At 35.0% G+C, this 12,433-nt stretch overlaps 1 protein-coding gene across 6 annotated transcripts in view; it reads left to right on the forward strand.

The window, feature by feature from the left end:
- The window catches only part of KCNH7 (potassium voltage-gated channel subfamily H member 7), a 204,764-nt gene that overhangs the window by 174,600 nt on the left and 17,731 nt on the right, over positions 1 to 12,433 (forward strand). For 4 of the 6 annotated variants that reach the window (XM_064434697.1, XM_064434693.1, XM_064434695.1 and 1 more), the window contains 3 exons: positions 6,387 to 6,641; positions 8,450 to 8,655; positions 10,968 to 11,067. In XM_064434697.1, the coding sequence (XP_064290767.1) occupies positions 6,387 to 6,641; positions 8,450 to 8,655; positions 10,968 to 11,067 (561 nt within the window). The remainder of the gene's footprint in view (positions 1 to 6,386; positions 6,642 to 8,449; positions 8,656 to 10,967; positions 11,068 to 12,433) is intronic. The other 2 variants (XM_064434691.1, XM_064434696.1) reach the window with 1 other exon arrangement.

A 12,433-nucleotide genomic window follows, 5' to 3' on the forward strand; every position in this document is an offset into this window, starting at 1 on the left:
GTGCAAATATTTATTAAAATTTTGGGTGTAGGACAGATGTCTTTTTGGTTTGGGTTTTGTCCTACAGCATGAAAGGGGAGAGCAAGTCAGAATTTTTATGAATGAATGATTTCTCCTGCAAGCATCCAAGTAAATGGTTCATTTTACCGTTGTGATAATTGTGTTGGCCACTGTGATCATACAAGTACAGTAGGACACACACCTACCTTGAACCAGCAATTCTATAGTGGCAAATAAAACCAGGTTCACCATTGCCTTGAACAGGCTTCTTTTGTAAGAAATTGGCCACTGACACCTGCTCGACGTCACTACATTTTTTCATTCTTGCTTTTCCTCCCACTGTGATCACTTCTTACAACACAACCCGTTTTAACAATAGAACCAGTGCCTTAATATATTTGAAGCAGAGGATTAGACAAGTAAATTAGGCTTTCTAAAACAGCAAGGAGAAATTCTTTGTACTATCAAAAGACCAAAGCAAATTAGATGTGTTTGGAACAAAACCTAGCAGTAAATTCTTAAACCAAGGGAATATGTAATCGTGTTGGAACTTGGTACTGCTATTTGCCTATATGTTAGAACAGAAATCACGACATACAGACCAGCCACAAAGTACCTTATGAGTAGCCATAAACTTGTTCTTTTATTTTCTAAAAAAGGCAATTTTAAAAATGTGATCGCCTCTATTGAGTTGAGCTATAGAAAATAAGACCTCATAAAAAATACTTTCAAGGATGTTTATCTATTTCTAAATGATCCTTTATCAGTTTTTCAGTGCATCGTATTTGGTGGTATAAAATCTCAAAAGCAAGAGCAATTAATGTTTCAACTATTGTATTTTTTGAAATATACAAATCTGGTCAATATTCAACTTCTACAGACTTAAAACTTTTCTGTTAGTAAGGGAATCAGTTGAAGAAACTGAAATAATTTTCCATCTGCCTTGTTCAGCAATGTATCATATCACAGAGATCACTTTTCAGATGTACTCAGAAACTGTAAGAGGACTGTAGAAGAATGGTCCACTGCAGCTTCACTAATTTCAGCATAAAGATGTCACACATCTGTGTTGTGGCTATGATTGAAAACAAAAGGTCCTATTCTTGATAAGGTTGTCAGGCTTCAATCTCATTGAAAGGTGAATTAGCTCATTATCACATACTGCTTCTCTCTCTAAACTGTTGAAAGGAAACATACTGAACATTTTTAAAAAAATCATTCCGTACAAAGAAGGGATTTTTCAGAAATATTCTTTTTTCTATGTGGAGCCCAAGAGCTTCTGGAGCAGTATGATTGCCAGCTGTGACCCTGTTCTTTCTTTTCTAAATGCTGAAAACACTTGGAAATGTTTCAACCTTCTACTTACAGAAATAACTAATTTCTGTAATTAATTATCACAGGAATATTGAATAGTAAATTCTAAATTCTTTCTAGAGATAAAATTGCTGAATTACAGAAATGTATAGTCTAGATAATGTTATTCAATTACAAGAGTCAAATGTTTGTGATGGAACTAAATCCCACACTGTTCTCCATCAGAGGAAACAGCTAGTGGGGGACAGAGATCCTAATTCAAAATCTAAGCAGTGCAATTTGTGCAGCTAGAGAGTATCAGGTCAGCCTTAAAATTAGGTGGCTGGCAAAAAGATGAAAATTAAGTACACAGGTTATTTCATCCAATATATGAATTCATATTAATTAATTTCACTAATTCTTTCTGAACAAACTAAGACAAAAGGTTAATGAAAATAACAGGTTTTAATATAAAGTTCAAATTTTATTATTCAAATATTTTGAGAACTTTATTCAGCGTTTAGTGTTGCCAGTGTCAACATAGCCTGAGATCTCACTTCTGAAGGTGAGAATGAAATAGATATTCAGTACGTGTGGTCATGACATAAAGTGAATTTACTCCTGCCTCTTTGTACTTTCAGCTGCTCAAATTTTTTGCTGTGTTAATTTTTGTTATGGATCAGTTTCTCAAACCATTTCACAAGGAGAGGTCATGACAAGGCAGGAATAATCAGACAGAGTGGAGGACCAGAATACTCTTCCAGTTTATGCCATCTGAAATTCTCAGATGAACTTGGGAGTATCCCTTCATCTTTCCCTCTATATGCTGGGCACCTGCCACTCATAAACAAGTCTGACTGGTTCTAGGACAAGAAAGCTTTAGTCACTTGTTTCAACATATCCCAAACACAGCACAACACACAGGAGCCCTCTTGTGCTCTCTTCAACTGCTGTTTGGTATTTAATGATCCCACCTATATTTCAGCAGAGAAAATGTGCAACAGAAGATTATATGCAGAATTAAAGGAGTATCTTTGATTGTAAGGCTACAAGCACTGAAGAATCTCTCATCCTAGGAAAGGGAATAGTTCTAGTTCCATGCTAGAACTGGGACTGCTCAGCCACATGGGAGAAATGAAGGCTCACAGTGGATCACATCAATGTGAACAAATACCTGAAGGGACAGTGTAAAAAATGTGGAACGAGTTTGATTTCAGTGGTGCCCAGTGACAGGACCAGAGGTAATGGTCACATACTGAAACTTTGACCAAAGACCAGTAAACACATTTTTACTCTGAGGATAACTAAGCACTGGTAGAAGTTGTCCAGAGAGATGGTGGCATCTCTGTCCTTGGACGTATTTGAAAGTCATTCTGGCATCACCCTGGCTACCAGCTCTAGGTAGATCTCCTTCAGCAGGGAGGATGGACCAGATGATCCTTCCAACAAGATCATTTCCAACCTCGATCATTCTGTGATTTTGTTGGTATGGAATGAGGTATTTCCATGTTTAATGAAAATTATTGTAGCTAATATCCTGGTTTGCTTCAGGTTAAATACTTTCTAAATATTTTCTGTGAGTCATATGTCAATACCTGTTCCAGAACTGAGGATTAAAAATCTAAAAATTGTCATGAATTTTATAATTAATGCAAAAAACCCAAGGTTATCTTTGTCCCAAATAGTTGCTTGTTGCGTGAGATTAAGGCACAAAGATGCGTCCAAACCTGTTGTCACAAATGTGCCTGATAAATATGTGATACCTTGCTGTCATCCTGAGAAAAGAAACTAATGAAGCTGGACTCCTTCTCCTCATATAAGGATCGCATTCTTCAAGGCAGTATGAATCATGTCCTTACTATCCTCACGAAACAATCACTTATTGTATGTAAAATGTTCTACATCTCTCTAGATGGTGTTATCCTCCTCTGTAAGCATGCCACCTAGATAAATCAACGTTATTTGACATGGAGTAAGTTTTATTCCAAACAGGAAGAGATAACTGAACTTGGATTTGTTAACTATCAATGACAGACAACTGGAGCCTCTGGTCACAGCATCTAAACTGATCTTCCTTTACTTTTTCTTCATCAAAGGGGGAAGGCTAAAGCTGATTTTATGTCTTATACACATATTTTTAAAAATATCTGTGTGTATTTCTTGCATTGCGCATGAGTTCTGATTCCAAATATGATTCTAACAATGAGAATCCAAGATTTTTCTCACCAGGGCCCTATGGAATCATAACTGAGGAGATATTGTGTATAACAATAGAAATGTGTTAGGAAAGAATGAAACAATTGAAACTCAAATCAGTATTTAAATGATTAATTAATTTTGTGGTTTTCATTTATAATAATATTATTAAACAGCAGTTCTAATTTTAGAATTTTTAATTTTTTTTTCTTCTGAAGACTGCATGGATGATTTTCTAATATTTAGTATGGCAGAGTGTGTACAAATTTGATGTTGATTCTCACAGTATAACATAATTTTCAATAAAATTTCAGTAATGAATTCAGAATACGAGAATGAATGTAACAAATATTTGAGAGTTTGGTTTGGCAAAATGTCTGTACTGCACAGCATAAAACTTAGTCTGGAAACGTCAAGTTCTGTATTATGTCACCTACTGGACTTAGATTAAACACCTCACTACACACAGTGTGTGCAATATGGTAAGCTCTTTTTGGTAATGTAGGTTTTGCCATTGTTTTAACAAATTTATCTTCCAATCAGCTTCTTTCTTGAATTTCTAAGCTTGTATTAATGGAATAATCTCCATTGGAAACCAATGTTATTTAGTCTTCCTTTTAGGCACTTTAAAACTGTGATATTAAAGAGTAGATGTCTTTCCTCTCTGATGTATAAAACTACTTTAGAGTGTAAGCTCCATGGAGCAGGGACTTTTTAGTCACAGATGCTCGAAAAGAGGCTGGTATATTTCAGATGTCTTTGACATAACTATCAACTGATATGCAATGATTTTAGAACAATTTCATGACAAATATAAATTAATTGTAAAAATAATTGTTTCTATAAGGGAATATCCAAAGTATCTTCAGAAATATAAACCAACACACATTGTCTGCATGGGTTTTGCTTAATGGTAAAATACAATCCCTTGAAAATCAAATAAACAGCTGATGTGAAAAATTAAAACTATTTATTCTAAGTGTAATCTAACTGCTCATGACTTCCTAACAATTCAAATACACTTTTCTTGTAAGTACTTCTGAATTCAAAATACATTTCCTTTTTCACATCTTATAAAAAATGGAGCTCCTCTAAATTGTATTCAGATACATGCCTAAAAACAAATTAATTCAAAATAGGTCTTTTACACTCACATGACTAAAGAACAATTTCAAAATAAACACAATTCTTCTTCTCCTGTTTCGTTTGGTGAACGTATTTGTTTCTCAGTTTTTCAATATCATTGAGCAAATATGTTCCTACAACCGACAGCCTTTTTATTTCAAAATAATTCCATTATATTAAAAAGCATAATTGGATACTGATATTTCTAGTGATGTGATAGATACTGAAAACAGAGTGATGACACAGAAGCTTTTCATTTATCATATTTTCTTTTGCTTACTGTTGTTGAATGCTGGCTTTTTCTGATGATGTATAAATTTCACGTGGTGATGCCATAAGGCTCAAACAAATTTCTATATCTGTGTGTTAAAACACTGTTTGTTATTTCACAGCATTGATTTCCATTAGCAATCATAAAAACATTTCAATTCTGTTAAAGGTTCTAATTCTGTTAAAGGTTCTAATGTCTCATTTTTAAAACATAGCTTGGGTTGTGCAGACAGAAACCTCATATCAGAAATGTGTTCATTTTCACCAGCAAGGGATATGAGTTGTGAATAATTTCTACAACGAGAGTGAGTGTACAGGATTTTTTTGTGCTGAAGTAGAAATTAATATAGCAACAAGTGAATGAATTTTGGATGTATCTTTTCTCTGCAGAAATGTTTACACATGTATAAAAAAGTGCAGAGGATAAACAAGCATGAAATAATAGACTGATCTAATAACAAAGAGGCACATCCTGTTCACATATTCATGAGACTTGTGGCATCAGTACATACTTTGCCTTTAGTAATATGCAGCAGTTGTAGCTGTCCCTAGGGAAAGCATATGACCCAATCACATCACTGACAGCAGACAACAGGATATAACAAAGAAAGGGGATGTGTCACGCTGTGTCAGCACGCAGAGTAACAGTACTCCCATGAAGTCAGTAGCAGAAATGTTTATAGATTCTAAAAGAATCAAAGGTGTATTATCCTAGAGAACTTAGAAAAGTTCACATGTAATGACCATATTGTAAATATTCCTTTCCTTCTAAACAAAATTAACATGTTGCCATGGTACCCAAGAGGAATCCCATGATTCTACTTCCGGCAAACTCCTATTGTTCTGAGTAAAAAATGAGCAAGGACCACAGCAAGTAGCCCTGTTGTCTGCTGAACAAATCTTCTATCTATGTAAATCTGCACAACATTCTTGTTTCAATAGGTCATGTTTCTTTCTTTCTGATAAAAATCGAAGTCCTACACTTGCAAGTAGATTGTATTTAACACAAAAATCCTAATAAAATGCCCTCACTCTGAAAAATATCTGATCTTCTTCAGATAGCTCTCATTTTACAAATATCATGGTTATTTCAGCAAAAGCCTCTCTTATAATAAATGTAGTACTTCGAAAATTGATAAAAAGGAAATAGATATATGAGTCCAAATAAGTGAAATTTGGGCAAGACTTTCCCTTTCACTGTCTTATTTGTTATTTTTCTGCAGTATAGTCATTCATGTACCCTGATACCATTTCTTGCAGTAAAAGAAATCTTAATAGCGCATTTTGTAACCACTATATAGGTTAGTATTTATAGGAGTACTCACATTGTAAAAGCTTTGCAATATAGATTACACTTTGAATTTGTTGAATTTTAATACTCCTACACCTTTTAGAACCATGTCTATTTGTAGGTCACTTCTTTCTTTTTGCCCAGGAAGAAAACAAAAATTATATTAAGAACTTCCATAGAATTTGCATGAAATATTTATGCTTGTCTTTCCAGGTCCTGAAGGGATTTCCAGAATGCTTACAAGCTGACATTTGTCTGCACCTCAACCAAAATTTGCTTCAGAATTGCAAAGCTTTCCGGGGGGCCAGTAAAGGCTGTCTTCGAGCTTTGGCTATGAAATTTAAGACAACACATGCACCTCCTGGAGACACTTTAGTGCACTGTGGAGATGTTCTCACTGCTCTTTATTTTGTGTCACGAGGCTCCATTGAAATCCTTAAGAGTGACATTGTTGTAGCCATTCTTGGTAAGTACACTCGTACAAGGCATATCAAAAGAGTCAGATTTAAAAAAAAAAATAAAAAAAATAAAAAATTTATTGTTTCTCCTGGAACAGGAAATTTGTAAATTTTTACTATTTTTTTAAATCAAGCAAATAATTTAAGAAGGAAAATCTACATTACTGCAATCATTCAATCATTCACCAAAGAACCCACATCTTTGGATTTCTAAAGATTTATCTTTAGTCACATTAATCCCTAAGTGAAAGATAAGCTTCAAGTTGTGGCAAGGAGGTATCCAATTATTGCAGTTCTGATTATGCTGCAAAATCAAAAGTCAAGGCCACCCTGTTCTTAAACAGCGATGAAGATATTGAGACACACAGACTCCTCTATTTGCTAACGGGAGCAATCTACTCTGGGCATTCGAAATGTCTTCTAGAGATTTTCAGAAATATCAGTTTCTGCCCACTAGGCATAAAGGAAAAGAAGAGAACAACAGATTAATTTTATCTAGAAGTAATGACACCAGTGTTTTCCCTATATGTCTTATTAACACATTCTTGTTTGTATAGCATGATGCGTTACTTTTTTTCTTTCCTAACAAAGTTGGCTCAGGACAATGCTCAGTCCAGCTGGGAGCTCATCTGCAGCTGGTTAGCTACAGCAATATGAAAAGTAAAATAACTAAAACCTTGCATAACATGACTACAGTTTTCTCCAATTTTATATTAGATAATAAGAATGCAAAGAATGTACAGAAACATATATCAGCTGCAATATCATTCATATGTTGTCTTTCTGTTAATTGGCCACTGTAGGAGCTTACACTCAGAAAAGCAGCTGAAGCAAGATGTGGACTGGGGGCAGTATGTTGCTATACTTTGACTGATTATTCTGTTTATACTTTGCAGGGTGGATATGTGAGCAGAACAAAGGTGTGCCTAAAGCAATCCTTCCCTAGGTTTAGATAGTGTTATCAAGATAATTTATCATCTCATGCTGTTGCAGCTCATCAGCTGTGCCAGCTTTAGGCACAAACAAAGTAGGGAGCATGCAAGTATAACACTGTGAGGTTTTTACTTAACTGTGTAAGAGTCTTGCCCTGATTATGAGCAGTGTGGTTCATCAAGGAATTCATCTCTCACATCAAAAACATGTACATTTCTGTACTATTTCTATTGCACTTGCAATCAAGACAAACTGACAATTTTATGGATTCATCAATTTCTTCCTGGGCCAAAGATGCAGACTGGACAAATTTATCATATCATGCACATCAGATCCCTGTGCTCTTACACTGTGGCAGAAAATCAGGTATTTAGGTATTTGCAGGACCATGCCACTATATCTCTTCCCACCTATAGCTGCCCACAACAGCGACTGCAGTCTGGAGCCCCACTCTCCCAGGGAATGGTAGGTCAGACAGGTGTGCACAGCTGTATCCAAAATAAACTCAACCCACATCTGTTGTGTGATCCATGAGGTAGGAATCTGCCTATAGCTGGCTCCAGTGAATGAGTCCCTAGAATTGTGAAGAATCTACAAAAAAGGATAGATTATATAAATTATATATTATATTACTCTGCATAAAAATCACTCAGAAACCTAAGAGTTTATCAATAATTAGCCAAATCTTTTTAGTTAATCCCTCTTTCTGAAAAACCTACACACAGGAATGGACATAAATACTACTTAGTGCGATGGGAATCTGACTGTATCACTTCATGTAAAACCAAGTATTCTATGCCTTTGTCATAAAGAAATACATCATTCAATGTAATGGCTTATTCATGTTTAAAATAATAATCTCTGTTTAATTTTCTTTCTGCAGGGAAAAATGATATTTTTGGAGAGATGGTACATCTTTATGCAAAACCAGGAAAGTCAAATGCAGATGTGAGAGCTTTAACTTACTGTGACTTACATAAGATCCAGAGAGAAGATCTACTGGAAGTTTTGGATATGTACCCTGAATTTTCTGACCTCTTCCTCACCAATCTGGAACTAACTTTTAATCTGAGAGATGAAACTGCAAAGGTACATATAATAAGTGATTTTTCTCTCTTCATATTGGGCCAAATCTGTCCCACAGTAACAAAACTTGAAAATAGCATTTGAAAAACTAAGGTTAACAAAATGAAAAGCTAAAATCCTATATTTAAAAAAACATACTCTCCTGATTGCTTCTACTGAAGTCAGTTAAACTCAGTAGAAGTCTGAATTGAAATTATTCAGATGATGTTAATCTAACAGGATTTGGTTCTATATTTAAATAGTATTAAGGTTTCACCCAGGGGGATTTTGTTAAAGCCATGGAAAATATGGTTTTATTAGATGACTATAGCCTAGGTCACCATAAGGGGTACTTTTGACACTAAATGTAATTGTACATCCATAAAATAAGGATAAATCAGATTATCCAGGTTCCTTCTATGTCTAGCAATAGAAAATATTTAATTGCCTTTCAAATAAGAACTGTTAATTCCCTTATCTTGGCATGCACTCTACTTCCTAGGGGACTAGAAACTTACAAGGAACTTTTCAACTTTCACTGTCTTCAGATTTGCAGGCATTTCTTGGTCTCTTTTTCCCACAGTGACTGTTCTAAATATCCCCTTTTGCACAAATTACATATTCAGGAAAGTCAAAATGTTTCCTAATTTCAGACTGACAGGATTACTCTGACTTGGGAAAGAAAGGGGACATTTGGGTTCAGTGAGAAGGAACTAACATAATTTGGCCTCAAAGGCCTTCTAAGAAAAAAGGAGAAAAAGAACACTAAGTTTTGGGCTGCAAATCATAGGGACATCTTTGCTAATCAGGTGGAGATCCTTATTTTTTTTAAAAAATATAACAAATACAATTTCTAACTAGAAACTTTTTATATTATGACCATTTTTTAATAAAATATTATTCTGAAAATAAAATACCTTTTTTTTTTTTTTTGGTCATGCCTTTGTGTGCATTGAAAAGGTCATAAATATTAATTACCTATAAAACACAACACAATGAATGTATAGTCTAGTGATAAATTTAAGTTAAAACTGAATGTCCATATATTTGAAAAATTTCTTGAGGATAATTTCACATTAATGATTTAACTCTGAGCAATTATTTCTTCCAATTACATTGTCATCAGTGTTTTATCATTATTTTTTCCTTAGATCAGAGACAAGGAAGGCAGGAGAGGCTCGGCCATGCTTCTGAGCTTGCAAAATCACAGTTTTTCTCGAGCAATTCCACTTTCTTTCTTTCCACTCTCTATTGCAATCCAGAAACTCATCCCGCAAAAGAAGCATTGAGCTCTTTCTCATATTCAAAACATCACTCAGATCTAAATTTGTTATCAAAATAATAGGTGCTTCTGCTTCAACTTCTGCCCCTGCCCTCTTGTTTGTATGAAAGTACCTTTTTCTTCCTGCAGTTATTCCACCAGTGGGCCGCCACTGAAACACATTACTCGCCAGGTTTAAAGTGAAGGGACAGAGAAAGATGAAAATGCTTCCCAGCTCCCCTCTGCCCTTTTCCCACATGCAAATCTGCTTACTTGAGTGGTATGGGAGACCTCACTAGCACAGGGAATGGATATAGGTTGAAGCCAGTGCCATGGGTATGTACACAAAGAGCAAAACTGGTGTTGTATTTGGTAATTTGTAAATTTCTTAAAGTAGAAAAAAAAAGAGTTAAATACATCTCTTACCTACTGGAAAAAACACTGCAATCTTCTCAAGGGGGATAGAAAAAAACAACATTGTGTTCTGGTACAGAAATAAGTATCTGAATGATCTAAATCTGATAAAGAGGAAGGGAGGGTCTAGAAAGATAAAATAATGAGGTAAAGTGCCCGATGCTTGTCAGGCCTATATTTATTGTAAAATATAACCGTTGTAATCATTGCAAACTGTAACCTTTATAATCATTACCATTAGTCAAATATAAATATAATTGCAATCAATTACCACTTTACTTCTTGAAATAGTATACATTCTCTGTTAGAGGTTAATTTTTTTTCATTAATTTGTCTAAGGTTATGTAAACCAGAACTGTACAAGTTCAGAGAAGTTGATAACACACGAACACATGTATTTCCATGTAAACTTATTATCAGTATAATTTTATTTCACCATTAGGTGACAACAGTGTTGGTTTTGCTCAATTTGCATAAGCTTTTTTAATGTTAGCCTTGGGCAATTCCATTTATTAGCTGGTGATGGAGAGGCTGATGCAGACTGACTTTAATATTGCCTTTTTTAAAGCTCGAACATGATTAACAGTCAATCATCTATTGCAAATCTGCCCTCTTTAGATGGGACTAATCTGTCATTTTGTTTCATATTTCATTCATCAAGTCTGACCTCGTAATAAGATCACAAACTACCAATGATACGGATGGAGATAACTGCAAAATACGAAGACGGAAATTGTCCTTCCAAAGTGAAATAGAGAAAGGTAATTAACTTCATTTCTTACATGAGACAGCACTGCCTCATTATTCACTGGTATTTCACTTGGTAATGCTGGGTGCATTAGGGTCCATGTTGGCTGTTACTGGAGCAGCCTTTGAGAATCCAGCTGGGCAGCAAAACTTCTCTGTGCATTAACCCCTATATGCTTATGTAGAACTAGAAGATATGTTTTACCCTTCCATGACTTCACACCTTCTGTGAAGAGCTGTTCCAGCATTAAGCTACCTTATTACCTTTGAGGCATGCATATATATATATATATGTATATTATCTCTTAATATCTATTTTCTGATACACCATGTTTTAAACTGTGTGGACAACCCAGTCTGTGGATTATTTTATCTCCTCAGCAAAGCGCTTTGTTAACTTGATGCTAGGTGGTGTTTCTCCCTGGAATTGAAATATTTTAAAAATTTAAATTTTAAATATTTCAGGACGCTGTAGATTCACCATAGTCTGATTTTGATCCATATGGTAATGTGTAAAAGGTTGTCCTGGCAAAAGTTTAGCTATTACTTTATGTGCTTACATTTACATTAGCAGCTTTTGGGAATAAACCTAATGAAGGAAAATTCAGTGAAACATTAAACTTTTTCACCACTATTCAGTACTACTAAATACCAGAAACTGTAGACAGTAGATCTGGTGAGACATCAACAGTAATGAAGACAGCTAAGTTGATACACATGGATTTTCATTTCTATGTGGGAAAAACACAACTCCTTAAATACCATTGCACTTTTATGGTTGAATGGTTTGTCTGACAAATTACTGTTTCTGTTATGCCTGTCTTTCACACTCCACAGCTAAACCTCAGTCCTAAATGCAGCATAACACCAATTTATAGAGTAACAGAGTAACTGATAATAAATGGGAACAGTTTAAATATCCATAGCAGGTATAATGCACAATGAAGAGACTCTAATCCAGAGTGTGGCTATCCAGAACAATGACATTCCTGTTCGATCAAAGAAGCATCTTTAGGGCAGGAAGCCAAGACTGACAACAAATCTGTCAGGAAAATGTCCCCATGAAATATTCAATCTGCTCTTCACAAAGAATCTGTTGACAGAGATACTTTGCCTGACTAACCTTCACATTTCTTATGAGAAAACATATGCTGCTACCTAGACAAGATGGAAGTGATCTTTTATGTTGTGCCTGCTGTAGAATTACAAATAGGCTACTCAGATGTCAGTGAAGTTCCAAGACCCCTAGGCTTTTATGGTTCTTGCCCAGTCAATTACACTGAACATCCTCTTTGAAATATTTATTTGCATTACTTTTGAAAGAACATAATTTCCCACAGTTTTGTCTTTGAAAAAAAATCCTTGCACCACTGGGGAAGA

This window comes from Passer domesticus, chromosome 10 (genome assembly GCF_036417665.1).
Source record: "Passer domesticus isolate bPasDom1 chromosome 10, bPasDom1.hap1, whole genome shotgun sequence".
NCBI classification, from domain to species: Eukaryota; Metazoa; Chordata; class Aves; order Passeriformes; family Passeridae; genus Passer; species Passer domesticus.